This window comes from Panthera pardus, unplaced genomic scaffold, assembly GCF_024362965.1.
Source record: "Panthera pardus isolate Hobbes unplaced genomic scaffold, ASM2436296v1 HiC_scaffold_15, whole genome shotgun sequence".
Taxonomy (NCBI): Eukaryota; Metazoa; Chordata; class Mammalia; order Carnivora; family Felidae; genus Panthera; species Panthera pardus.
This window is the reverse complement of record NW_026526710.1, coordinates 24,061,722-24,088,971: the sequence shown is the minus strand read 5'-3', so window position 1 is coordinate 24,088,971 and position 27,250 is coordinate 24,061,722. Positions and strand designations below refer to the sequence as shown.

The following is a 27,250-nucleotide window of genomic DNA, read 5'->3' as shown; positions in this document are numbered from 1 at the left end:
ACCTAACACATAGTGAGGACCGGTTGATGGTGATGGACTCCTCCCCCACAGCCTTCCATCCAGCGGAACACAGGGTCCTCATGGTATTTCCTGGACAAGTTCTGTGGGCCGAGCTGTACTCCCACCATGGGAGATAGAATGTAGGGCCAACACTCTGAGGCATCTCTAGCTCACTTCTGCCCTTTATGCCCATATCTGGCCTGTTGTCAAATCTCACTCTTTTCTTCCTACAACTGAGCTGAAAGTGACAAAAGGCATCAGAAGACCTCATGGGAGTCCGGCTTTGCCATTTCCTCATGTGTGAACTTAGGCGGGTTGTTACCCTCCGCAAGCCTATTTCTTAATTCGCGGTGTGGCCTGACAGCATGTACTTCGCAGCCTAGTTGTGCAAGAGGTAACAAAACAAATACCAATGTGAATACCACTTTGAAAGTTGTAAACCTCTATACAAGTTCATTTGTAGAATTCCTTTTGAGATATTGCCTGAGGCCAACCCTGTCTTTAAAAACCTTTCTCTGCTGATCCCTGTTCTCCGAAGAATATTTTAACTTCCTCTTTGAAGGTGCCAGTCCTCAGGCTGCTTATCTCAGCCTACACCACCCACTGGCAGTGGCAGAAGGCAGCCAGCATCTTGGCTTCTGCCATCACACTTACCAGGTTCCCTGCACAAAGGGCCATGATAACACCCAAGAAGACAGGGGTGGGCTTCCTGACTTCAGTACAGAGAAAGTAACACCTATAAAAAGTGGTGGTTGCACAACAGTGTTAATGTTCTTGATGTCATAGAACCATAGACCTAAGAATTGAGGTAGAATGATAAATTGTAGGTCATGTATATTTCATCACATTTTTTTTTACATTTATTTATTTTTTGAGAGTCATAGACAGAGCACAAGTTGGGGAGGGGCAGAGAGAGAAGGAGACACAGAATCCGAAGCAGGCTCCAGGCTCTGAGCTGTCAGCACAGAGCGCAACGCGGGTCTCAAACTCACAAACCATGAGATCATGACTTGAGCCAAAGTCGGACGCCTAACCAACTGAGCCACCCAGGCGCCCCTTACACGTTTTTTAAAGAGAAAAATGTCACGTATGTAGAAAAGGATCTGGAAAATTAACACCATGTTCTTCCCCATGGTTGCTTAGGAATAAAGAAAGAAAATTCTCCATTTATGGACAAGTTTTTAAAGATGAAGGCGATACTTTGTAACGATGCAGTTTCCGTTCTTAAGGATTGCTATTTTTTGCATTACTCCTACCTCCTGAAGTCAAGCAGGACTCTCAAGTATTTTGTCCACACGATCTAGAAAAATGCAGTTGTACACATATGCATTAGTTGAGCTTATGAGTCAAAACTGATAAACTAGAGGAAAATAAGTATTTTTTATTTGGGGTCTAGCACATGGAAGACCGTGTGCTAGACCCAAAGGTGTGACAGTTTCAGCAGAGCTTGGATCAAAGAGGTCTGAAGGGCAAAAGGGTATGCCACGAGGCAAGGCACAGGAACTCGGAGGTGAGGGGCTGGACCAGGGTGATGAGCACAGAAATGAAAGAAGGGAAGCCAAGAGGGACTGAATTCCCAGGCTGGTGACCAATGATGGGTGGGGCAGGGTTTTCTGTTGCAGTTAGGGGCCAGGCTCCACAGACTCCCGGGTGTGAACCCCACTGAGGGACTTCCAACAACTCACTTGGTTCTTTTGCTGCAACCCCCACCTGTAAAGGGGGATTAATGACAACAGGTTGCCGGGAGGTGAAAAGACGGAGATGCAGGAAGACTACCTGTAAAGGGGGATTAATGACAACAGGTTGCCGGGAGGGTGAAAAGACGGAGATGCAGGAAGACTGCCATTGTTGCTGGCAGCCTCGGGCCCCTGGCAGATGTAGGCTGGCGGCACCGTTATGCCGGCCTCCCGCGGCTGGCCAGCCGACGAGCAGCGTCATTCCCGGAGCCCCGAGGACCCGGCCATGGGCCAAATGTGCCCAGTCTGGTTGAGGCAGGTGACAAGGGGGTTGGTAGCCCAGTGTTCCTCCCATGCCCACCCCTGGGCCTTAATGATTTGCACAGACGTTACACACAAGCTCCCCTCCTCAGAACCCCTCACCAGTGCACGCAGTCAGTGCCCCCCAACGGAGCTCTGGCTCATGTTGCGCCACCTGCCAGCTGGCTGCTGAGACTGTCCCCTCCAGGTGGTCCTGCAAGAGCTCAGGGCCACAGCTCCGTCCCCTGCCCCTCCTAGCACTGGGGCTTTCTCTGGGGCCCCCTTTACTTTCGGAATCTCTCCCTCCTGCCCTCTTCATGCCTTTATCTTTCAGCCCTAGGCTCCTGGAGGCAGGGATTGTTTTGCTTATAACTGTATGGCAGACATCACAGATTTGGAGTTTGTTGAAAAAAAGGACAAGGAAGGAAATTACTCTTGACTTTTACCCCAGCTGGGCCCCAGGGAAGGAAAGCCGTGTCCTGGTTCCTCTCCTGGCCTCTTGCCTCAGCCAGGTGATACAGAGACAAGCCTGGTTGGTCCTCAGCAGGGAGGATGGCTCTGGGCCACCCGCTTGTCTAACAAAGGAAGGCAGCTGGCGCAGGCCCTGGGAATAAGCCAGTCCACACCCTGGCAAATACAGGCCAAGCATGCACACAAGGACTGTCACGCCCGTGCTGCCGTCCCCACTCACCCCTGACCCTTACCCAACTCAGCAGGCATGTCACAGGCTGTCATCCAGGGCCTGTGCCTGACCCTGGGCTTGGGGCAGTGGGCATGGGGCAGAGACAGAGAGGAGGGGTCACCAACCCCCAGGGAAAGGGGCAGGCTCTGGGGAAGGGGACTTCAGGCACAGAAAACAGCATCCCAAGGAGGTTCCCGCATTCCAGAACATTGAGCAAATGCCCCCTGGCAAGTGAGGTGGCAGGTGAAGGGTCTTGAATTCTGTGCTTTATTTACACGGGGGGGGGGGGGGGGGGGGGGGCGGGGAGGAGGGAGTGTCTCAAACTAGGGCCCTCCTGTGCATTTTGGGGAGGTTAGCAAGCAAGCTCTCCTCTCATTTTGGTCTTAATCATACACTTAAGAGGCTCTCTCTTTGTGCCGCCTAAGATTCCAGTGCCTGTAAGAGTATTGTTTCTGGGCTCGGAATTGCTGGGAGGCAGAAGGCATTTCATGAAGGAGGAGTGGGGGTGCAGGCTGTTGCTTGAGGGCAGCTCTGCGGTACTCACATTTGTCTCCCCCCTAAGCAACAGGCCAGAGCTGTTCGCTGGCAGAAGTGGCTTGGCCTCCTTCTCTGCCTGAGGGTGTCAGAGGCTGCTAGGAAATTCACAGTCTTCTTATTTTTCTCTGGCTTGGTTCTCTGTGCTCTGCTGTGCTGTGTGGCTCTGCCAGCCTGCCTTCTCCCCAGTTGACCCTCACCGCCCCCCACAAGGCTCCCAGCCCTTTCTGATCTTCCCAGTTCACAAAGTCTCACCTTTATGGTTAGAATACAGTTTTCCGACCTGCTCTTGTCCTGATTTCTGCTTCTCTTTGACCATCTTTTTTTTTTTTTTTTTTTTTTTTTTTTTTTACCTGTTTGCCTTTTGTAACCTGGGGTCACATTGTACTTACATCTATTTGTAAGTAAACGTGAAGAATGGCAGTGATTTTAAATCTGTCCCTGTTACCTTCCATCATAAGTGCCCTCATTTCTATATTATTTCTGTGGCAACTTTAAAAAGTCAACTTTTGACAAGTCTCCGAAAGAGAGAGGTTTTCTGTTTTTTGTTTGTTGTTTTTTTTTAATTTTTTTTTTAATGTTTATTTCTTTTTGAGACAGAGACAGAGCATGAGCTGAGGAGAGGAGAGAGAGAGAGAGAGAGACACAGAAACCGAAGCAGGCTCCAGGCTCCGAGCTATCAGCACAGAGCCCGACGCAGGGCTCGAACTCACAAACTGGGAGATGATGACCTGAGCAGAAGTCAGACACCGAACTGACTGAGCCACCCAGGTGCCCCTGTTTGTTTGTTTTTTGTTTACCTCCCATGTCCCTCCAAATTTCTCCCAGATTAGACGTTGAACTTTCCCTCTCCTTTTCACCCTGTGCTTTTCTGCTTTTTGGGGTTTTTTTCTTAAGTTTATTTATTTTGAGAGAGCAGAGGAGGGGCAGAGAGAGAGAGAGGGAGACCAAGAATCCCAAGTAGGCTCTGCATTGTCAGTGCAGGACCTGACGTGGGGCTCAAACTCACAAACCTGGAGATCAGGCGCCTATGCTCAGGTGGGCTCAGGCGCCTGTGCTTGGTGGCCAGGGTGTGGCACACCTGGATGTGGGGTAGGAAGTGGGGCTTTGAGAGCGAACAGGGAAGGGTGTATGCCAGAAGACAGGCTCCAGACCTATTTGGGTCTGGAGGGCTGAACATGAGAAGCAGCAGTCCAGGCGGGCCACGCAGGAGTCTGACAGACAGGCCTTTGCTGGCCCAAGGGGGCAGGGTAAGGGAAGAAGATGGGCTGGCAGTACATGGAGGTCCTGAGCTGGGAGAGAGGAGCTGGAGGCCCACTTTGGGGAGGATAATAGGGCAGGAGTCATGAGTGAGTGAGGCCCTCGTGGGAGAAGAGCTGGGCAGGGTGGTGATGACTGTGGGCTCCAGAATCCCTCCTGGACCCTACCGTCCATTGTCAAAGGGCTGCCCCTCTCCAAGCCTCACTGTTCCCTTCTATGAAATGGGGGCTCGTCCTGGCTCCCAAGGTTGTTATGGCTTGGCAGCTAGTAAGCCCTTGGCCTTCCTGAGGATGAGGGAGGAAGAGCCTGACAGGTGGGAGCCAGTGCCCAGTGCCCAGCAGCCTGGGCTCTCCCTGGTGCTTCTCCTTCAGCCAGGGCTTAGGAGGCCCAGGACTGCTCCTGTTGGAGAAAACACATCACAGATGTCCCCAACTTTCCTGGCTTCTGTCCTGCCCACACCCCTGGGGTGCCCTGCAGCCTCTGGGGCCCCTTCCTACTCCCCCTCTTGTCCATGTCCAAAAACAGCCCAGGGTCGGCCCTGGCACTGTCCAGACTCTTTTTTTTCTTCCCCCAACTGATGTCCCTTCTCTCTTCTATGCTCACAGACCTGATGGTATCACTTCCTCACCTTCTGGCTCCCGAGGTCCCAGGGTCAGGTTGAATTACCTGTTGTGTTTTTTTGCCTCAATGGCCTGGCCCTGGAGTCCCTCTCCTGCCCGCCCTTGGCCATGCCAGCCATCCTCCACCAGGAACACACCTTCCTTCTCTGTCACTTCTCCTTCAGGGCACCCATGTGGCCTCTGATCTCAGCTCTGTCTCCTTCTCTTGGGCCACTTCTCTTGGGCTCCCAAGTATCCCCTCTTGGACCCATGTCAGGACACTGATCAGCGTCGTTGCTCCCACTTACTTGGGTGTTCTGAACTATATGTGAAGCCAGTAGCCCTGCCCTTCTGCCTTGAGGCCCTGGGCTTGGTGTAGTACCTGCCATATGATGTTTCGAGGTAAAGGAGAGAAAGCAAGGCACCACACACTCAACACTGTGGGGTGAGGGCACAGTTACCCCAAGAGCAGGGCGCTGTTTGCTGACCCTCACGTCTCTCCTCAGAGTGAAGATCACCCAGAACCCCGGCAGAGCTCCCCCGGGATGCTGTGGACATGGCCTCTGGAGACCCACAGCAGAGCAGCCAAATGGCAGAGGAGATCCCGGGCTTCCTGGACGCCTTCCTCTGTGACTTCCCAGCCCCACTGAGCCTAGACACCCCTTTGCCATGGAAGGTCCCAGGAACAGTGCTGAGTCAGGAGGAGGTGGAGGGTGAGCTGGCCGAGCTGGCGATGGGCTTCCTGAGCAGCAGGTAAGCGGTGTGTACCAGCCAGGAGGGGACCACACGGGATGGGAGCAAGGGGCTTGGCATGTGCCATGTGTTGAACTTGACCTCAGCTGCCACTCACCCCACACGTCCTGCCTCCTCTTCCATCCCCATAACCGTGCTGCATTGCTTTCCCAGGGCTTTTATCATAAACTCATAGGCTGGGTGGCTTAGAACAACAGAAATGTATTGTCTCATGGTCCTGGAAGCCAAAAGTCAGGGATCAAGGTGTCAGCGGGGTCATGCTCTCTCAAACAAAGACTGTGGAGAATTAGTTCCAGGCCTTTCTCTTAGCTTCTTGCCAGCAGGCCTTAGTATTCTTTTGCCTGTAGATGCATCACAGCAGTCTGGCCTTCATCATGACATGGCATTCCCCCCGTGTGTCTGTCTTCATGTGGCATTCTCTTTCTGTCTGGGTTTCTTCTCATAAGGACACCGGTCTTATTAGATTTAGGGCCCACCTTGCTCCAGTATGGCCTCATCTTACACCTGCAGAGACCCTAAATCCAAATAAGGTGACATTCTGAGCCACTGCAGGTTAGGACTTCAACATATCTTTTGGGGGGGGGGGGGGGACACAGTTGAACCCATGACAGGTGCAGCAGATCCTGTTTCTGTCCCATTTCACAGATGGGGAGGCAAAGGCCAGGTGAGTTAAGAGACTGGCCAAGGCCTCAGGGTGGGCAAGGGCCAGGCCATGTGCCTACCACTCTGCCCGTGGCCACAATGACCAGGTTGTTTTGTCTGCTGTTCACAGGTGGCAGCTGAGGCACAGAGATGAGACACAGCAAGCTTAGCAGATTTGAAGGGAGAAAGAAACAGATCGTAAGGGCTAGTAGGCCATGCAGCATCTGTGTGAACCTCCTTCCTCCCCAGGGGCTGGGCCCACAGTCCCTAGTCACTGTGTCACCCCTAAAGTGGGACACACACCTGGCCTCAGCATACTGGCATTTTATTTTAGTGTCCCCAAGCATGTTTCCTTTGTGGCAGGTCAGCTCTATCCCTGCACACACACCCTGCCCTGAGGGCCTGCTTGGTGGGATCCAGCAGAGTTCAGGACTCTTGCTCACCGCATATGGGGTGGGAGCCTGAGTCAATGAGCGTGAAGGTCAGTGTGAGCTGGCCCATGTCTACCCTGACAGTCCCACAGCCCACAGAGCTCAGGAAGACATGCCCGGTGACCATGTCCTTTTAGGATGTGGCATGTGCAAAGGGTGTTACTGGCTTGTTCTGTTCTGCTTTGAGGAAATATTTTAGAGGCAGGTGGCATAAAGCAAGTTGGTGAAACGTAGTAGGCCAAAGTTGCTAGATTCTGGAGAGGGGAGAGGAGGGCTCCCAGGGCTCTGCCTCCCTCAGGGCCCAGGGCCACAAGGTCTGTCCCCACAGCAGCCGTTGGGACTTCTGTGAGGGCTTAGGGACTGTGGGGGGGGGAAATGCAAGCCGGGGAGGATTGGTACCCTGGCTGCCCCTGCATGAGAGCCAAGAGCCTGGGTAGAGTGAGAGCACCAGCATAGTGCCTGCTATGCCAGGGATGAAGACACGTCCACAGGGATAAAGAGAAAGTGACCTGGGGATGGAGGTGGGAGAGAGCCCCAGGCTAGTAGCTCAGAGTCAGAAGAAGGACAAGCTACCAGTGTGAACAGTCAGTCAGCTGCCGGTATGTGGAGGGAAGGACACAGAGGAGGGACATGCCCAGAGGGGGCGGGTATCCCGGAAGGTAGGGCTGGTTTTGCTCTGTGGTGATGGAGATGCAAGGGGGTGAGGAAGAGGAGGGCAGCCAGGCAGTGGCAGGAGCAGGTGACCAGCCCTCCTGCCTAGGGATGGGCCTGAGCTGGAGAAGTCAGGGGACAGTTGGAGGGGTCTGCAGAGTGCAGGGCCATGGGGGTGAGGGAGTTTTAGTTATGTCAGAGGCCATGTGTCTCAGGCTACATGGAGAAGAAAAGCAGGACTTGCTTGAGGTGACATGGGACCTCATGAGGCCCTAGTGGCAGTGCCTGGGCTCAGGTGTTGAACAGGCACCCTGTTAATTAGCAGGATGGTGGAGTAGGCCTGAGATCATTAGCCATGAGGGAGAGGCCAAGGGTCATGGCCCCTGTAAACCCCCCAATAAATCCATCTTAAAACACTTTTAAAACATAATATTGTGGGGATGCCTGGGTGGCTCAGTCGGTTAAGCATCTGACTCTTGATGTCAGGTCAGGCCTTGCTCTCAGGATTATGAGTTCAAGCCCCAGCGTTGGGCTCCGCGAAACCTACTTAAAACAAAAACGTAATATTGTAAAGGCATGTATTTTCCAGTCATCTTAAGGGATTTATCTTCAGTTATCTTCATCCTTTTCTAGTATTTCTTCCCTGTGTAGACCCTATAGTCACACATGTGGTCACGTGTTGTCTACACTGTGTCTGTCAGTAACACCCCACAGCACGTTCCTGGCAGCTTCCTGGTGGGCTCCTGTCCGTCTGTTTCCTGTTCCTGTCACTGGTGTGCAGGCCCCTGGGTGTAAGGGGCTCTAAGCATAGTGGCGCATGGCATTTTTCCAGATTGTAAATGGTGTCATTCATGAGACTGTTAGGAAGTCAGATCACCAAGTTCAAGGGTGCAATGATTTATATCCTGTCTTCCCCCTTGTTAGTGGTTCTGTGTCCTGTCTCAGGTCCCCAAGCAGTTTGTACCTTACACTATAATTATTCATCTGCATTTCTGTCTTTGCTACTAGACTGCAAACTTGAAAATCCTGAGGCAGGCAAGTGGGACTAGAGCATTTCTTGGGTACCTAGGTCTTGCACACACCTTCTGTTCATTGTAGAATCTTCTGGAATCTTTAGGAGCTCTGACTGCTGCAGGGCCCACGGGCCTGGAGGGTGCACAGGCGGATGACCCCTGAATGGGGGTGGACAGTGCATCCAGGAAGTGAGGCCTGTGGCCTGAGGCCAAGCATTGTCTGAGTCACCACTGCTGGAAGCTGCTTCCCTGACCCTGGTGGCCTCTGTAGGCCTGCAGGAAGTCACAGTACCACCTCCCCGGGAGCAACACCCCTTCTCCCTGCTTGAACAAGGAAAACCAGTGGTTAGCAGGAAATCCCCAAACAGCAGAGGAACTCATTTCTCATGTCTTGGCTGGTTGTTTTCTAAAGGCAGTTCCAGAGGCTTCTGCCCTGAGTCACCTTCTCCTTTTAAATCACAAATTCATCCCAGTAGATTCCTAAGACCGTCTATAGACACACCATGGACACCCAGCCCCCAAAGAGAAGTGACCCATTTGTCTGGCTGTTGGGAAGTGGTTGCCCTTAGGGGAAAGCCAGTTGCATCTGCCCAGCAGAGAATTGCTGGCTACCCTGGGCATTGCCCCCCAGCCCTGAAGAACAGACACACAAGGATGAGCACACATCCTCTGGCCTGTGAAGGGCTCCCACTGGTGGGGAGGCAAATTCTGGGGTCAGGATGCATCTAGAGGTATAGGGACACCAAGGGGATTGACCCCTACACATGGGGGAGCCATGGGAGGCTTTCCATGGACATGGTGTGAGAAGCACCACAGGCCAAGCAATTTAAACACAAAAAATGTGTTGTCTCAGAGTTCTGGAAGCTGTAGTCCAAGATCAGGGAATCAGCAGGGCTGGTTCCTTCTGGTGATTTCTGGCTCATTACCCCAGCCTCTGCCTTCATCTCCGCATAGAGTTCTCCCTTTGTGCATCTGTGTCTGAATTTCCTGTATGTTACTGGATTAGGGACCCACCCTACTCCAGTGTGACCTAATTGCATCTGTTTCTAAATAAGCTCACATTCTGAGGCATTGGTAGTTCGAACTTCAACATATGAATTTGGGGGGGACACAATTCAACCCATAAGACTCAAAACCCTAGAGGTCCCCAGGTGGTATTGGTGACCATGAGCTGTCAACAGTCTGGATACTGGGCAGTTGTCCGGCCCGGTCACAGGGGCCAGCAGACACATCTCTTCCCCACCAGCCCTACCCATGTTTGGTGTAGCTTGGGACCTGATGAATGGCATTGAGTGGATGTCCCATCCAGCTCCTCGAGGCCCGGAGGCTGACCTGCTCCTTGTGGCTGCACATTGTGGTGCGAGCAGTTATCACTACCTCCGGCAGGGCCCCCTGAGTGGAAAGGAGGTCTCTCATCTGGAACATTCGGGTAGGCACTGGGGTATTAGCTTCTGCTGAAGTGCCAGCCCCACTTCACTTCTTGTTCCTGTCCCCAGGAATGCTCCCCCACCACTTGCTTCATGTCTGGCCCACGAGGCGGTTTCCCAGCTGCTGCAGATGGACCTTTCTGAATTCAGGAAATTGCCCAGACAGGAGGAGGAGGAGGAGGAAGATGACAACGAGGAAGAGAAGGCCCCTGTGACCCGTGAGTTCTCCTCCCTCCCTGGCCTGGAGGCTTAGCCCATGACAGACTCACCAGCCAGACAAGGGAAAGGCCTCAGGGAGTGCCAGTTTGGGAGATGTCAGGGCTCACCTGGGCTCCACAGCCTTTCCTATTTTGCTGCTAGAGGGGTGGTCTCAGGCAACATGTGGCTGAGGGCCACAAAAGGGCAGCGCCAGCCACATGTGTTCATGACAGTGTGGCAGAATGGAGGTGCAGAGAAAACACACCAGCACAAGGTCAGCAGAGGGAGGGCAGCTGAGCTTCAGAACAGCTCAGGAGATGAATAACGCTTTTCCCGTTTTACATGGGAGGAGACTGAGGTGGTAACTCAGCCACCCACTTGCTCTTCTGCCTCAGCTGACATTGCCCCAGGGTGGCGTGGGAGTCAGGAGGGTGACGTGAGCCATTGCTGGGGGCGGCCTCAGGGTCCAGCTGGTAGAAAATGCCAGAGCTTGGGCCCATTGCCTGGGCCGATCCAACTCAGGACACAGTCAGGTGGAGACTCTGCAGTGTCTGAAAGCTGGCTTGGGGATGGGCCGATGGGCCTTGTCTGTCTGCCTCCTCCTGGGAGACTGGCTAGCAGGGTGGGCCCCAAGCCACACCGCCCAGCCTGAGGAACCCAGAAACAGGCATGGCTCTTATTTTGCATGTCTTTCTTTCACTTTCCTAATACAGTAGGATCCCCCCTCTCACCCAAGGGGGATATATTCCAAGACCGCCAGGGGAGGCCTGAAACCTCAAATGGTACCAAACCCTATACATTCTGCATTTTTTCCTATACACACATACCTATGAGCAACTTGAATTTATAAACTAAGCACAGTAAGAGATTAACAACAATAGCTGATACTCAAATAGAACAGTTATAACGATATGCTGTCATAAAAGTGGTATGAGTGTGGTCTCTCTCTGAATATCTTACTGTACTATACTCGCCTTCTTGGTGTTGGTGTGAGATAATTAAATGCCTACATGATGAGATGAAGTAGGTGAATGACCTGGCATTACAGGGTAGCGTTAGGTCACTGTCGACCTTCTGACGATACATCAGGAAGAGGATCATCTTCCAGACCACAGTTGACTGCCTGTACTGAGACCGCGGAAGGCAAGCAGATGGGAGGGGGAGACTACTGTCCAATTTGCTGATTCTGTCTCTTTATATATTGCATATAATTACTTCCATCAGGTCACGTATTTATTATCTATGTTACTTTAAGCTTAGCATTAGCACAAGCATTGAGGACAAACCAAGAACAGGCCGGGGAGAAAGAGGAAAAACATGTGGCCTCTCGCTTCAGCAGGTGCCAAGCCCTCCTAAGCCGTGTGCCCTGCCTTTTCCCTGGCTCCCTGCCCACGTTCCATCCCAGCACGGCCTCGCATTCCTGCCTGGGAGCTGGGGGAGACCCAGGCCCACAGTGACAGGCAGCCATTGTCCTCTGCAAAGCCTGCAGGCACACAGCCCCACAAAGGGAGCGCCCCACCCAAGAGTCCCGGCGGGAAACCAGCGCCACCTGCTGGCAGGAAGGCCCCAGGCGGTGGCTGGCACCCGCAGTGCCCTACACCTGGGGGTTCCCGCAGGCCAGTGAAGGAGGGAGGGGCCCATGTAGGAGGAAATCACAGCCTGCCCCCGCCCTCCACGCAGGCCTGGGCCTGTGGTCTTTATCAGCTATCCCTGTCACTGGAGCAGAACATAGTTAAGTCTATCATTTCGAAGCCATTCATGCAAAATTGGCATCATGGCAGGTGTTATAAGCATCACTGCTCAAGGACAGAGATATGATTAAGACCTCTGTAGCTGTGTCAGGTGGGAACGCCAGCCAGCCCCTCCCCAGTGAGCAGGTCCTGTGGACGCCCGGATGAGGCCCTCAGCCAGACAAGCAGGCATCTCCTGCCAGTGGCATCGGGAGTCTGTGAGCCAGCCGAACCTCCCATTGCTTATCCATTGCTTATCGTTGTCAGTGGTAATTGCCTTTGCTTAAGCCGAGATTCAAGTTCAAACACGGTGACGGAAATGGTAGGACAACCTAAGGCAAGAGGGTACACGGTGCCCTGTGCCTCCCTGGGTGTCTCAGGCCTAATAAAAGCAGAGCCCAGAGGGGGAAGAAAGGAGCCCAACAGCTCAGGTAGTCATATGAGCATAGCCATCTGCAGAGGAGAGAAGGAGGAGACTGGGGGAGGCGGCACTGTGCAGTCCAGCTGAATGACGGTCCTGACTTGTTGGCAGGGGGTTGGTTCACTGGGCCAAGTGCATGTGGACCTGTCTTCCCTGAGCTGAGCCTTCCTGTACCCACAGCCCCTCAGGCCAGTCCTGATGGTCTCCCGTTTCTTGCCAGACACCTGAATGGCCCTTGTGTCCTGGGTATGGTGGCAGTGGCCAGTTCTAGACACCCCCGCCTTGGTGCATGGATTCCCTCAGATGTGTCTTCCCATAGCCTCTTGTGTTCTCAGACCCTCTCTGCCCCCCCCCCCACCTTGTCTCTGCCTCTCTTTTTCTTCTATAGCCACTGCCTTTGGGCAGGAGCTCTTCTCCAACACCCCAAGTCCTATACGTGTGACCTGCGACACTCCTCAGTCTGCCCTCAAATCCCCCCCCCCCCCAGGTGACTGGCTCTGACTGGCTCTGACTCTGGCTCTGCTGCATGTACCTGGGCCAGCAGGAGTCCCAGGAGGGCTTTACAGGTGGAAATGAACAGAGTCTCTGAGGCATGTCACCTGAGGTTTCCTTGGGACCTGTTCCTTGTTAATCTTTTCTTTAGAAAACAGGTTTAGATAGGATTTTTTTAAATGTTTATTTATTTACTTTGAGAGAGAAAGCAGGAGGGGCAGAGATAGAATCCCTGCGTTGTGAGGGAAGAGCCCAACAAGGGGCTCAATACCATGAACCATGAGATCATGACCTGAACCAAGTTGAGCACCCAACCAAGTCAGCCACTGAGCCTCCGCCCCCACTTTTTTTTTAAGCCATGTTGTAGAAGCTGTTACCTGTTGCTGCATAACAAATTCTCCCAAAATTTAGTGGCTTAAACATTTATTATCCCATGGTTTCTGTGGGTCTGGAATTTGGGAGCAGCTGAGCTGGTAGTTCTGGCCCAGGGTCTCTCAGGAGATTGTGGTCACGAGCTTACAACCAGTGGGGGCAGAAGTTCCATTTCCAAGGTGGTTCAGTCACTTGGCTATTGGCAGGAGGCCTCAGTTCCTTACCACGTGGACCCTCCACAGGGCTTCTTGAGCATCCTCACAGTATGGCAGCCGGCTTCCCTCAGGGCCAGTGATTCACCAGGACAGAGAGAGAGAGACACAGACAGACAGGGAGAAGGAGAGCATGCAAGGTGGGAGCCACAGTGTCTCTTAGGAAGCTGTCATGGTCACTTCCATTTTATTCTGTTTACTAGGAGCAGGTCACTAAGGCCCATGCTTGAGGGAAAGGAAACCGGACTCCCAATCAAAGCATCAATGAATTTATGGGCATATTTTGAAACGATTACTAGGGCTAACACTTGTCATGGAAAATTGAAAAGGTACTAAGAAAGTATTCTTAAGAAAAAAACCTCACAGGCAGAGCTACCACCTGCAGACAACCACTGCTGACATTTTGATTGTATGCCTTTCCTGCATTTTATTTTCCGAGTCCAAGCAGCTAAAGGCTTTTTCATGTCCTCACAATCAAACTGTATGTGGGATTTTCTGTTCTCTTTTTCTCATTTCCTTAATATCATGACATAAGCATTTTACGTGCTCACACACTCTAAAAGGCCATTTTTGTTTTACACTGTAATTTTTTTCCATTAAACTTTATTTTGAGATAACCATAGCCTCACATGCAGTTGTAAGAAATAATACAGAGGGAATCGACTGGGTGGCTCAGTCAGTTAAGCATCCAACTCTAGATTTTGGCTCAAGTCATGATCTCACTATTCGTAGGTTCGAGCCCTGCGTTAGGCTCTGCGCTGTCAACACAGAGCCTGCCTAGGATCCTCTCTTTCCTTCTCTCTCTGTCCCTCCCCGGCTTGTGCTCACTCACACTCTCTCTCTCTCTCTCTCTCTCAAAATAAATAAAAGAATAACCATCAAGCCATCATTATTAAAAGAAAAAAAAAAGAACACAGAGGGATTCCATGCATCCTTTACCCAGTCCCTCCACAATGGTAACATCTTGAAAAACTATATTTAAATATCATGACCAAGATCTTGACATAGCCAAGATACAGAACAGTTTCATCCTATGAGGATCCCACATTACCCTTTATGGCCACCCTAATACCCCATGCCCTGTCCCTAGTCCTGACAACCATTAATCTTCTCTATTTCTATAATTTTGTCATTTCAAGAATGCCTATGAATGGAATCATAGAATACGTAAGTTTGGGGATAGGCTTTTTTCACTCCACATACTTCTCTGGAGATCCATCCGGGTTTCTGTGACCTGCCAATAGCTCCTTCCTTTCTTTCCTGCTGCGAGCAGTATCCCATGGCATGATGTCCTGAAATTTACCCACTCACATGGTGAAAAACATCTGGGCCATTTCCAGTTTTCACCTATTACAGGTGAAGCTGCTGGGAACACTGACTGGGGCTCACAGGTTTTTGTGTGAGCGTAGCTTTAATTTCTCTGGGATAAAAGCCCAGGGCTGCAGTGGCTGGGCCATGTGGCAGTTGCATGTTTAGTTGTGAAAATCATGATTAATAGCAGCTTAATTCTTCATCAAGAGAATAGAATGTAATTTATTCTGTCACTGGATACATAGTGTTTCTAATTAACACGCAATTATAAATGATTCTTTACTTCATCCTTAAATTATCCTTGCATTTCCAGCTATTTCCTTGGGGTGGGCTCCCACGAGTGGAGTTGCTCACTGTGGGACAGGAGGTTCCTTCCTGTGCATATTGCCAAACCAGACACTGCTCACTGCTGATGACACAGGCTGTCACACATAGTTTATTAGGCTGGTGTGCCTGTTACTAGGCCGGAATGCTCCGGGGGTTCATGGGCTCATGGGGCCTGTGCAGGCCTGTGGTGGGAGCTGTCTGCTAAGCCAAAGGGGCCACAGGGAAGGGGTGGCAGGGAGAGCGAGTGGAGCCCAGCTGGTCTGGTTGGTGCTTCCCTGACAGTCTTCTGTTATACCCATCAGTGCTGGATGCCAAGGGCCTGGCGCGAAGTTTCTTTAACCAGCTCTGGGAAGTATGCAGCCAGTGGCAGAAGCAGGTGCCCTCGAATGCCCAGGTTCCTCAGCGGCAGTGGCTGGTCTCCATCCATGCCATCCGGAATACTCGCCGCAAAATGGAGGACCGGCACGTGTGCCTTCCTGCCTTCAACCAGCTCTTTGGCCTGTCTGTGAGTGCTCCACCTCTAGTCTTCCACCTCCTGGCCCCCAAGCAGAACAGCCTAGGAGGCCTTGTGCAGGGGGTGGGGGCCACCTGGGGTTCCCATCAGAGCTGCTAGCCAGAGCCGAAGCAGGAGTAACGGCTGTAGCTGTCATCTGAAGGCCAAGGTGCTAGGTGAGGCAGAGCACTTCCCAGGAGGTCTGAGAGACCCGATTCATCATCCCATCAGTCCTATTCATTGTCCCATCGTCTGGCTTCTGGGCCAGACCAACCGTGGCCACCTTGCTTTCCCAGCTAAAGGACTGAGGAAGGGGAATGGTCTGCCCAAATCTGTTATAAGGGGAGGCCCCAGGATTCTCTCATTTGCCCCAGACTCACAGTTACTGGGCTCTGCTCTATCTCCAGCACTGGGAGCCGCTGGTACATCGCACCTCATTTTATGCTCCAGCAACTCAGTGTAGAAGGTGAAACCAACTCCAGAGAGTTGTCCTTTTCCAAATCTTCCAGTTCCTAATGCTTGAGTCAGGTTGACCTATCTGATGGCAGAGTCCATGCTGATTCTTCCAGACCCACCCCAGTCAGCACCTGGACTCTACCCCCAGACAAAGCCTCTGGCCAGGTCACAGCCTTGGTCAGGGCGAAGTCAGTGTGATTCCCACTGCATTCCCTACCAGGACCCCGTGGACCGAGCCTACTTTGCTGTGTTTGATGGCCATGGAGGGGTGGACGCTGCAAGGTATGCTGCTGTACACGTGCACACCAACGTGGCCCACCGGCCGGAGCTCCCCACAGACCCCGCGGGAGCCCTCAGAGAAGCCTTCCGGCACACAGATGAGATGTTCCTCTGGAAAGCCAAGCGAGAGGTGAGAACCAGTGAATGGGCCTCATGTGCAGTTTGGGGCCAATAGCCATTAGCATCAGAGAGGCCCAGCCCTTGCCGAAGGAAGGAAATCAAAGCGATTGGTGGTGTCAGAAGGTCCTCACTAGGGGCGCCTGGGTTGGGCATCCAGCTTCTGCTCAGGTCAGGATCTCATGGTTCGTGAGTTCGAGCCCCACATTGGGCTCTGCTGACAGCTGAGCTTGCTTCAGATTCTGTGTCTCCCTCTCTCTGCCCCTCCCCTGCTCACACTCTCTCTCTCTCTCAAATATAAATAAAACATTTTTAAAAATTATAAAAAAAAAAAGAAGGTCCTCACTAAACTCTGTTGGCAATCAAATCACTTCATTCTTATGGTAAAAGGGGGCTTGTTTTCCATTTGAATAAAAGTCACATAAAGCATGCATCTGGTCTTGCATGCCTGGCCCCACTGGTGGGTATGCAGGCCTCACAGGGAAGGTCAGTCTATTTTAAAATGTGCCAAGGATTCTCTTTTAATCAGGGATGGCAAGGTGACAGGCACAAACACCTGCCTTGGAAGAAGAGTTTTATTATTTACAGTGCCCAAGAGGAGATATCACACCATGCAAGGCCATATGGGGGGGCACCAGGGTTGGTCAGGAGGCAGAGGGAGAGAGCACAGCATGACTGGAGCCTTTGCTCTGGCCTCACAGGAGGGCCTGGATGAGGCAGAGCAGGCAAGTCACAAGTTTGGATGGTTTGAATAACCTGATGGGCTCTGGACTACAGACAGGGGCAGTCCCCAGCCATCCAGGCCAGGGGAAGCAGCCTGATGGGAGAAACAGAGGAGATGGTTGAGGAAGTGGGTTCAGACCAGCTGGCTCATACATGAAGGTTGCATCCCTGGGGGAAGACATTTCCTGTCCTGGGACAGGCACTCTTTAGAATTAGCAAGTACCCCAGTTTGTCAAAGCATGAGAAAATACAATATGGGGTGCCTGGGTGGCTCAGTCTGTTGAGCATCTGACTTTGGCTCAGGTCATGATCTCATGGTTAGCAAAGAGCCAGCAAAGAGCCTGAAGAGCTGCCAGCAAAGAGCCAGCAAAGAGCCTGAAGAGCCTGCTTCAGATCCTTGGTCTCCCTCTGTCTCTGCCCTTCCCCCGCTTGCGTGTACGTGTGTGTGCGCGCGCATGTGCGCTCTCTCTCACAAAAATAAACATTTTTTAAAAATTAAAAAGAAAGGAAAATACAAAAAATAAAGCCCATGATTAATACCTTCCCTTGCTCACCCAAGCAGAGTCTTGGCAAGCTGCTGGTGTCCACTGGGTATATTCTTTCTTTAGGAATTAGAACCGTGTAGGGGTGAGGCACTTGTTTCTGAAAGAAGCCATCCAGCCCCTCCTCTGTGAACTTAACCACCCACTGAACCTTGCATGCAGAATGCAGAACTTCTGTGGGGCCCTCCTAGCAGCCCCGTGAGGTAGCTACTAAAATTTTGTCCATTTTAGACTTGGAGAAACTGAGGCTGAGAGAGCTTAAAGGATGTGCCCCAGTTGACATGGCTCGTAAGGAGACTTAGAAGGGGGTATACTGTCCTCAGACACTCTAAGCACGGGCCTCAATGGAAATCAGCAAAGCCATACTTTACATCTTTTTTTTTTTTAATTAATTTTTTTTTTAATTTTTTTATGTTTATTCATTTTTGAAAGAGAGAGACAGAGCACAAGGAGGATTGGGGCAGAGAGAGGTTGGGGGGGGGGGGGGGAGACACAGAATCTGAAGCAGGCTCCAAGCTCTAAGCTGTCAGCACAGAGCCTGACGTGGGGCTCGAACTCACGAACCGTGAGATCATGACCTGAGCCGAAATCTGATGCTCAACCAACTGAGCCACCCAGGCCCCCCCTTTTTTCAGTTTTTTAATGTTTATTTATTTTTGAGAGAGAGAGACACAGAGCGTGAGTGGGGGAGGGGCAGAGTGAGAGGGAGACACAGAATCCAAAGCAGGCTCTAGGCTCTGAGCTGTCAGCACAGAGCCCGACGTGGGGCTCAAACTCACACCCCGTGAATTCATGACCTGAGCAGAAGTTGGACACTTAACCGACTGAGCCACCCAGGAGCCCCCAGACTTTGCATCTTAACAGAAAACCATACAGCATCTAAAACTACAAAGTGGGAGCCTGGTGCAAAGCTGACATGCCTCAGACCTCCTGGTCACTGTCACCCTTGGGAGGTGAAGAAGGCCCTGGAGCTCTGGGCCACCTCCCAAAATAACGATTCACTGAAGCAAGTATTTAAATTAAGTGTATTTTTTTTTTTTAATTTTTTTTTCAACGTTTTTTATTTATTTTTGGGACAGAGAGAGACAGAGCATGAATGGGGGAGGGGCAGAGAGAGAGAGGGAGACACAGTATCGGAAACAGGCTCCAGGCTCTGAGCCATCAGCCCAGAGCCTGACGCAGGGCTCGAACTCACGGACCGCGAGATCGTGACCTGGCTGAAGTCGGACGCTTAACCGACTGCACCACCCAGGCGCCCCTAAATTAAGTGTATTATTAATTTAAGATAGCTGAATTGGGATGAAATTGACACATAATAAATTGCATATATTACAAATATACAGTGTACAGTTGGTTCAATAAAAATAAAGTGTACAATTGGATAGGTTTTAGCATTTGTCTACAATAACAGAAGTACCCATCACCCCCAAAGAATTTCTTCCCGGCCTTTGTCACCCCACCCTCCCCAGACAACCACTCTGCTTTCAGACGTAATAGACGATAGAGCTTGTGTTTTCCAGAGTTGTAGATAAGCAGGACCACACAGGATGTGCTCTCCTGTCATGCAGCGTAACCCTTAGGAGACTGACTGTGCCCTGTGTACTTCTGGAGTCTGTTCCTTTTATCTGGCTGAGCACTATTGCAGGAGTCGTTCAGTCTGGACAGGATTGGGCCCACAGTGCCAGCACATGGCTCACCCTTAGCCCTCTCTCCCTTCAGCGGCTGCAGAGTGGCACCACGGGTGTGTGCGCTTTCATTGCGGGAACGACCCTGCACGTCGCCTGGCTCGGGGACTCCCAGGTCATCTTGGTGCAACAGGGACAGGTGGTGAAGCTGATGGAGCCGCACAGACCTGAGCGACAGGTAAGGGGCTCCCTCCCTCCATGCCTGGGTCATCCCCGGCCCCGATCATGCTGGACTGCACGGGTTAGTGGATGGTCAGGTAGGCAAGGAAGCAAGAGGGGCCCTGCACCATCTTCGTAGGGAGATCCTGGTGTTCCTCCAGAGGGAGGGTCCTTCTGCCTGATTCAAGTGGCCAGGGGTTTGTCTGTTGGCAAACAGGATTTGTCTGTTGGCGGAGGGGTCCCCTCCCTAAAGTTGGGGCATTAATAGCCAAGAGTCCCACGTAAGCCCTTCTCACCACAGTGACATGGAGCCCAGAGCTGCAGAGGAGAGGCAGCCCAGGAAGTGGGGTCAAAGTGCAGGGTCGTGCACTTTGTGCATGTGGGCAAGGGGCGGCTGGCCACCTGGGCTGTGGGGGTGGAGGTCTCCAGGGAGGAGGTGATGCTAAGCCAAGGTCAGAAGGAAGCAGGCTTGGGGCTTCACTGGGTAGAGGCTACACTGGGACCCTGAAGTCACTCAACTGTCTGAGCCTCAGGGTCCTCATCTGGATGTAAGGCTGACATTCCTCCTTGGACCACATCTCACAGAGGTGTCCAGTCTGTCTGTCTCTGTAGGATGGTGGGAGTTTGCATACTGGGAAATGCCCGGGAGCCCTGTCCCTGCTCTGCTTTCCCCACATGTACAGGCTTCCACATCAGCACAGAAAACGCCCCCACCTTCCACAGGGCTGTGCAGAGCCCCATCTGTCCGCCATCCTGTGCATGGACGTTGAGATTTCTTCAGTCTTTTTCTTTTTTTTTTTTTTAACATTTATTTATCTTTGAGAGAGAGCAGGGGAGGAGCAGAGAGAGGGAGATACAGAATCTGAAGCAGGCTCCAGGCTCCTAGCTGTCAGCACAGAGTGCAATGTGGGACTCAAACTCATGAGCCATGAGATCATGACCCGTGCCAAAGTCGGACGCTTAACTGACTGAGCCACCCAGGTGCCCCGAGATTTCCTCAGTCTTTTTCATGCTAAAGTCCACAGGGCACTAGATGACTTTGCATAGTGTTGCATTGTTCTGGGTCAAGTATGTTAATAGAACGGTTCCTAGGAATGGAGGGATGAGTCAGGGCACTCCCATTTACAGTCTTGGCACTTTTGCCACACTGCCCTCCTCAGGCTGCATGTCCTCTGGCCATAGCCCCACTGACCAGTCTGAGAGGAAGGAAAGTGGTTATTCAGTTTGCATTTCTCTTACAGTATGAGGCCAAGCATCTTCTCAAACACTTAAGATCATTTACGTTGCCTTCTGTGAGAACCCTTCATTCTTGTCCTTTGCCCATTTGTCTCCTGACCTGTTGCTATTTTTCTTATCAATTTGTAGGCATCTGTTATACACCAGGGAGGTCAGCTCCTTGTCTGCAGGGTGATTTGCAAGTTGCCCCCTGCTTTGTCTTTGTTTATGGGCTTCTGCCTTGTAGACATGTTGGTTTTTATGTAACTGAACGGAGCTGTCCTTTTGTGGCTTCTAGATTTGGAAAGCACTGCAAAGGAGTGTCAGGCCGTGATCACCAAAACAGCCAGGAATGACAGCATTCCTTGGCCTCACTGCAGCACTGTCTGTGCTAAACCTCCTACATACGCCCTCCCTGTTATATAGAGGAGAGAACTGAGGCTCAGAGAGGTTAAGTAACTTGCCCAGAGCATACCGCCAGGAAGTGGCAGGTGTCCTGTGTCACTCCACTGCCACTGCAGCACTGGGGCATTCGGCCCTGCTCCCTGGTGGACCCTCCTTCCCTGAGATGGGCAGTCAGGTGAAATGCTGCCTAAGTGAGGACTAGCTGCAAGCCTCTGCTCAGGGTGCCTGGCCTGCTCCTGCCCACCCTCATCCCTACAAGCTTGGCATCCTGTGCCTCCTCTGCAGCCCGGTGAGGACTTTTCTGGCAGTGTCTCCCCAGCACTGCCTGAGCCCTGCAGAATGACACCACAGCAAAGATCACAGACTGACAGCCATGCTCAGTCCTGGCTCCACCCTTTCCAAGCCTTGAGTGCCTTGTCTGTGAAATGGGGTTCCCAGGAGATAAGAATGGAGTGTCCTGGTGCACATGGGGTGCTGGGACCACAGCTGGCATGGGAAAAGCCTGCCAAAGTGTCTGTTCTTTCATTGATCTGCACCCTACATGGCTACAGAGACTAGATTCCAGGGCCCTCTTGGCCCCTGCCAGCCACTCCCGGCTAATGAGCCCTGTGATCCCAAGCTTAGCCTGTCACCTACACCCTTTGAGAAGTCATCAAAGACCGGCTCAAAGGTCTCCCACGAAAAATAACCACCATCACACTGGTCACGAGAGTGGGAAACTAGTAACAACCTAGTGAGCCACAGTGAAGGGCAGTAAGGGTCTGGCAGCTGCTGAAACCGGCTCTGAGGCACATGTGGGGACCGCGTGGCACTCTGCCTTGTTCTGCTGCTGTCTGGACAGAGCCTTGCTGCCACTGGATTCAGTTCAGGCCAATGAACAGTTAGCACCTACTGTGCACAGGACACTTTGCTGAGGCAGTGAGCCTTCCAGCACCTCTCAGACTAATGGGCAGCTGCAAGCCATAGTACTTGGGCAAAGTGTTGGGAGATGTGGAAGAGGGAAATGAGCAGGAAGGAGGCATAGAGCCCAATCCTGATGGCAGGTGGGACCCCAGCAGGCCAGGGGTGGAGTCCAGGAGAAAAGGGCAGGTTTAGCCAGGACCAGCCACTGAGAGACCGAGGGCTCCTGCTTCTGTGTCAGGAGGAACTTCACAAGGAATTACTAGAAGCTTCTAGAATGGTCAGACCACCAGAGGGCAAGGTGAGAGCTGGGTCACAAAAGAGGCCGCTGCAGTCACCTGGCCAGCTATGGGGAGGAGGACCTGCCTGGCAAGGCAGCATCAGGAGGGATGGAGAAGAATCCAGGCTTTTGAGGATGGGGAAAGGGCCTTACGCTTCTAAGAGGTTGGCGATGCCATTAGCCAGGGGCGCCGGGGGCCAGGGAGGACAGGGTGGGGTGTTCCCTGTGAGTGCAGAGTCTGGAGGGGTGGGTAGGATATCCTGTGATGACAGGCAGGCCCTGTGAGTGCAGAGTCTGGAGGGGCGGGTAGGATATCCTGTGATGACAGGCAGGACCGGGGACATGGGCCTGGGGGCTGCATGCTCACAGAGCTGAGACGTGTGTGGGAGCGAGCATGTGGCAGGAGAGTGGCCCTATCCTATCAGAAGTAGGGAGGTGGGGAACACAGCAGAGGGAAACCCAGCAGGAGAGCCTAGGGGTGGCCGAAGCACAGTGCAGGGCACGATACCTCTGCAGCTGACCTCGGTGCCAGCCAAGCCCAGGAGGAACTGACCACTGCCTGGGCAATGCGCAGGTGAGCGAGGCCACTCAGTCAGGGGGCAGAAGGGAGGCCGGAGGGCCATGAGGGGAAATGGCTGGACAGGGCAGCCTCACGGAAGTGGGGGCCCAGGGGCCCAGCTATGCAGAGCCTTGTATTCCAGGTCGAGTAGGAAATGGCCGTTGATGGGAACCCACTTGGCCACCGGCTCTGGGCTCAACCTTGGAGAAGCTGTTCAGGCTGGTGGAGAGGATAAGGTAGGAGGACAGCTGAGGGGCCTGGTTCAGGTTTCATCCAATCCTGCCAGGTGGCCACGTGTAACACAGGCTTGGGCTCGTCCCAGCAGCTTGCAAGGAAGAAAGTATTCCCAAGTGAAAGGTGAGACAGCTAGAGGGGGGTTCGGGGGGTCGGTGACTATGGATGGTCTGGCTGTGTTCACCCTATAACTGAGGTAGCCCTTGCTGTAACTGAAGGACGTCTAGGTTATTCATGGTTTCCTGCAGTTCCACTAACGCCTCATCTGGGCGTTGTTTGAGAATCGCAGCCCCCAGCGCTTAGAAACCAGCTCAGCTCAGGGCACTTGGGTGGCTCAGTCAGTTTAGCATCTGACTTTGGCTTGGGTTATGATTTCACGGTTCATGGCTTCGAGCCCCGCATTGGGTTCTGTGCTGACAGCTGGGAGCCTGGAGCCTGCTTCAGATTCTGTGTCTCCCTCTCTCTCTGCCTCTCTCCCCTGCTTGCGCTGTCTGTCTCTCTCTCTCTCTCAAAAATAAATAAACATTAAAAAAGAAGAAACCAGCTCAGCTCCACTCAGGCAGCAGCACCTGGCACCCTTCCCCATGGGTGCACCCCAGCCCCCACTCTGGCTGTCCCCCACAGGATGAGAAGGAGCGTATTGAAGCTCTGGGCGGCTTTGTGTCTCACATGGACTGCTGGAGAGTCAACGGGACCCTGGCCGTGTCTAGAGCCATCGGTAAGGAGACGGGAGACAGGGGGCAGGAGACAAAGGCCTCATGCCTGAGGCCCAGGGGCTCACATAGCTGTTGGGGACAGCAGCGTCCTGTGCTGATAAAGCACCTATGGTCTGTGGGGCCATGGAATCAGACTGAGATTCCTCAATCTGGTAAATTGAGAGAGTACAGGTGCAGACACCTTAGAAACTTCCATCTCACACAAATAATCACAGAAGTTAACCTTTACGTGATTATCTCCTCATTAATAACAGTTCCCCAGAAAAACCTACCAGGAGGTCCTTGGCTAGCTACTGTATGTGCTGAAAGGTCATAAATGAGGATTGTCCTCCCCTCCCCCATTCATGCTGATGATTCCTTTTTCTATCTTTAAAAAAAAAAAGAAAAGCAGCCCCCTCTCCCCACAATCCTGTTTTCTCAGCATCCTACAGCTGCTGGGCCTCACTCTGGGCTCCGCAGCCACAGCGCTGCCTCCAGGTACCTAGGCAACACTCCATTCCTGCTAACCCCCTCAAGGTGACATGTCTCCTCCCAGCCTCCGGACACACGCCATCCTATCCTTAAGGCCGCCTGCGGTGCCTGCCTTATAGCCCTTCCCCCTGCTGCTGCTGCCTATTGGGTCTCTGGCACATCCGGGTGCGGAGGCAGCAGGATGGGCTTCTCCAAAAGTGGAGGCACCTTCAAAGGAGGGGGACACCCTAGGCAGTTCTGTGTCAGCGGTGTGGTCTGGTGCACACCCCTGGGCAGGAGCAGAAGGAGGGGGATCAGTGGGCCTGGGCAGTTTGTGAGGAGACAGAGGTGGTTTCGAGTCGCACTTTAAAGGTAAAGCCACCAGGACTTGCTAACGAATTGGATGTGGGCCCTCAGGGAGAGGGACCTGGGGGGAAGGGAACCTGCAGACCTGAGTATAAGGGAGGAAAAGTGAGGTCCTTTACCTCAGTCATCCCCTCTCTCGGGCCCAGCTCCACTGGAAGTGAAAAGGCTGTTTTGTAGAGCTGACCTTTGGTCTGGCTGGGTTCTAACTCTGCACCCAATAGGTCTGCCACATTGCCCTTAGCACCACATGAAATTATCCAATTTCACTGGTGAACACGGGCGTCGGAAGAGGGTGGCCACAGTGAGGCCCCGGGCCTGGCTGGACTTGGCAACAGGAGGCCTTTCTCTCCTGTGCCCAGGGGACGTCTTTCAGAAGCCCTACGTGTCAGGAGAGGCCGACTCAGCCTCCCGGGAGCTGACAGGCTCCGAGGACTACCTGCTGCTGGCCTGTGATGGCTTCTTCGATGTCGTCCCCCACCAGGAGGTCGCGGGCCTCGTCCAGAGCCACTTGGTCAGGGAGCAGGGCAGCGGGCTGCAGGTTGCTGAGGAGCTGGTGGCTGCAGCCCGGGAGCGGGGCTCCCACGATAACATCACAGTCATGGTGGTCTTCCTCAGGGACCCCCGAGACCTGCTGAAGGGCAGGGCCCAGGGGGTAGGAGACATGCCCGCTGGCCTCGCAGAGCCAGGGACTGATGCTCCACAGAGACGCTAGGAGGTGCAGGCTCCCTGCCCCTACCCCGTAACCCTCCCCCTCAGATGCCTTAGGACCCAACAGGTGATGGTGGACAGGTGGGTGCCACCCTCACAGTGCTTTCCCAGGGTCCCAAGTCTCCCGTGCTGCTTGCATTGGCCCATCCTGGTGGCTGTGGAACTGGACTGGGTGGTGGGGGATGTGCCCTGCTCAGACAGGCAGTGGGATGGCCTTGTTCTCTGAAGGAGGCCTAGGGAAGAGACCTCACCAAAGAAAAGACGACCCAAGAAGTGGAGCAGCTCTTGCTCCCAGCCCCATCAGGTAGGGGGCTCAGGTGGGGACCACAGCCAGACCAAAGATGCTGGGCATGTGCATGGGGCAGCAGGATGCTGCATGAGTCCCCAGGCAGACCCAGGAGCCACGGACATTTCCAAGTGCGACATGGGTGTCCAGCACAGGTTTCTCACTTGCTCCTCACTGGCCGCCACTGGGAGGCTTGTCTCCGCTGACGCACCTGGCCTCCCGAGCCAGCTTCCCAAATTGGGGAGAATGGAGCACCAGGGACCTGGTCTGCAGTGAATGCTCACAGCCCCCAGCCTCCCTGGGTCCCTCCCGTCCCACACACACCCAGTGAGAGGAAGGTCAGAATGACGATGAGGTGTGTGTCTTCAGTTTGTGGTCTTTTTTTTTTTTCCAGGACAGTTGAACTCAGAAGCAGTATTTCAGGTTTTTGTCTTTGTTTTGTCAGTGCCAAGGTGACCTGTTGTGTCATGTAACTTAAGCAGAGCTTAGCATTTATTTTATTCTTGGAAACCTTAAGTATTGATTTTTTTTTTTTTTTTTGGAAGAAACTTCTTTTGCAGTATTACTGATTTTTTTTTCCTAAATCAGGATTGAAGCAAACACTTTTCCAGGTGGTGTTAATAAGCCATTCAAGTGCCTTAAACAGCTTTATGTGAGGCTAGAACCGCCAGGCCTGGGATGGATTCTACTAGGCATGTTTAAGTTTTTACAAGAGCAGGATTTATTTTGTTATAGTGGCATGATTTCAGCTAGAATTCTTCCCACTCCACCTCCTTTCTGCCCCTTTGTGATGCGATTTGCTGCTGACAGTCAGCAAAGCAGCTGAAAGAGCATGAGCTATGCTGCACAGCCTGGGCCAGACCTAGGGGCTCTGGGAGTTCGGGGTGACCATGGCACCTCCCCCAGCCTCCCTACGCACCTCAGTCCTGCTGCCCATGTCTCTGGCTGGTCCCCAGGCTGAGGAACTGAGCTCCATGAGCAGACTTCTCATTTGACTGGAATGTCCTAGAACGTCTCGTGTTGGTAATCGAATTGGTTTCCTTGGGAAACACACTTATGAGGCCTTGGCAAGTCTGGAGGCAGCCTGGGGGGTTCTGGCTCTGTTTGGAGTCTGTCCATCCACCTGCCCCACAGCTCCCCAAACCCCTCCTCCTGTTTCTTGCCCACCATGACGGCACCCTCTGCTACCTTGCTTTGCCCACAGCCTGACCACCTGGGGGAGAGCTCTACGTTCCCTAGCATGCCCTGGGCAGGTGAGGCTCAGAAGCCACGAAGCTTGGGTGACTCAGACTACTCACATCCAGTGAGGCAGATATAGCATGTGTGTTGAGCTAGAAGTGGCAGGGCTGGGTGAAGAGTCCAGCAGAGAGGGGTCTCTGTGGGAGGACCCAGGCCTACGGGTCTGGGAAGAGCAGTGGGTGGCTTTGGAGGCTCGTGGAGAATGTCACTGGGAGGTGGGCAGCAGGAGGAAGCTTGGCACTGCGTCCCCCAGGCCAGAATCCACCTGCAGTAGCAAGGCTCCAGGAAGGTGGGAGCTGGGAGAGCAGCACTCATCAGCCCAGGGAAGGGCAGACTTGGTAAGGGGCAGGGGGGCAGTGGGGGATGCCACCCACAGGTTCAGCACTTACCCTACTCTCACCTCAGGG

At 52.9% G+C, this 27,250-nt stretch overlaps 1 protein-coding gene across 1 annotated transcript; it reads left to right on the top strand.

Annotated features, from left to right (window-relative positions):
- Positions 1-3,768: 3,768 nt before the first annotated feature.
- Positions 3,769-27,188, top strand: PPM1F (protein phosphatase, Mg2+/Mn2+ dependent 1F). The gene is made up of 8 exons (XM_019437431.2): positions 3,769-3,963; positions 5,558-5,804; positions 10,038-10,186; positions 15,334-15,536; positions 16,201-16,389; positions 19,361-19,504; positions 23,703-23,796; positions 24,970-27,188. The coding sequence occupies exons 2-8, from the start codon at positions 5,608-5,610 to the stop codon at positions 25,320-25,322; spliced, it is 1,329 nt and encodes a 442-aa protein (XP_019292976.1). The 5' UTR covers positions 3,769-3,963; positions 5,558-5,607; the 3' UTR covers positions 25,323-27,188.
- Positions 27,189-27,250: the final 62 nt, after the last annotated feature.

What these genes read in the sequence shown, in the direction of transcription:
- PPM1F (XM_019437431.2), top strand. Translation starts at nt 5,608, where the DNA reads ATGGCCTCTGGAGACCCACAGCAGAGCAGCCAAATGGCAGAGGAGATC. An exon ending in ATGGGCTTCCTGAGCAGCAG is followed by an intron (nt 5,805 to 10,037) that starts GTAAGCGGTGTG and finishes TCCTGTCCCCAG; the next exon opens with GAATGCTCCCCCACCACTTG. An exon ending in AGAGAAGGCCCCTGTGACCC is followed by an intron (nt 10,187 to 15,333) that starts GTGAGTTCTCCT and finishes TATACCCATCAG; the next exon opens with TGCTGGATGCCAAGGGCCTG.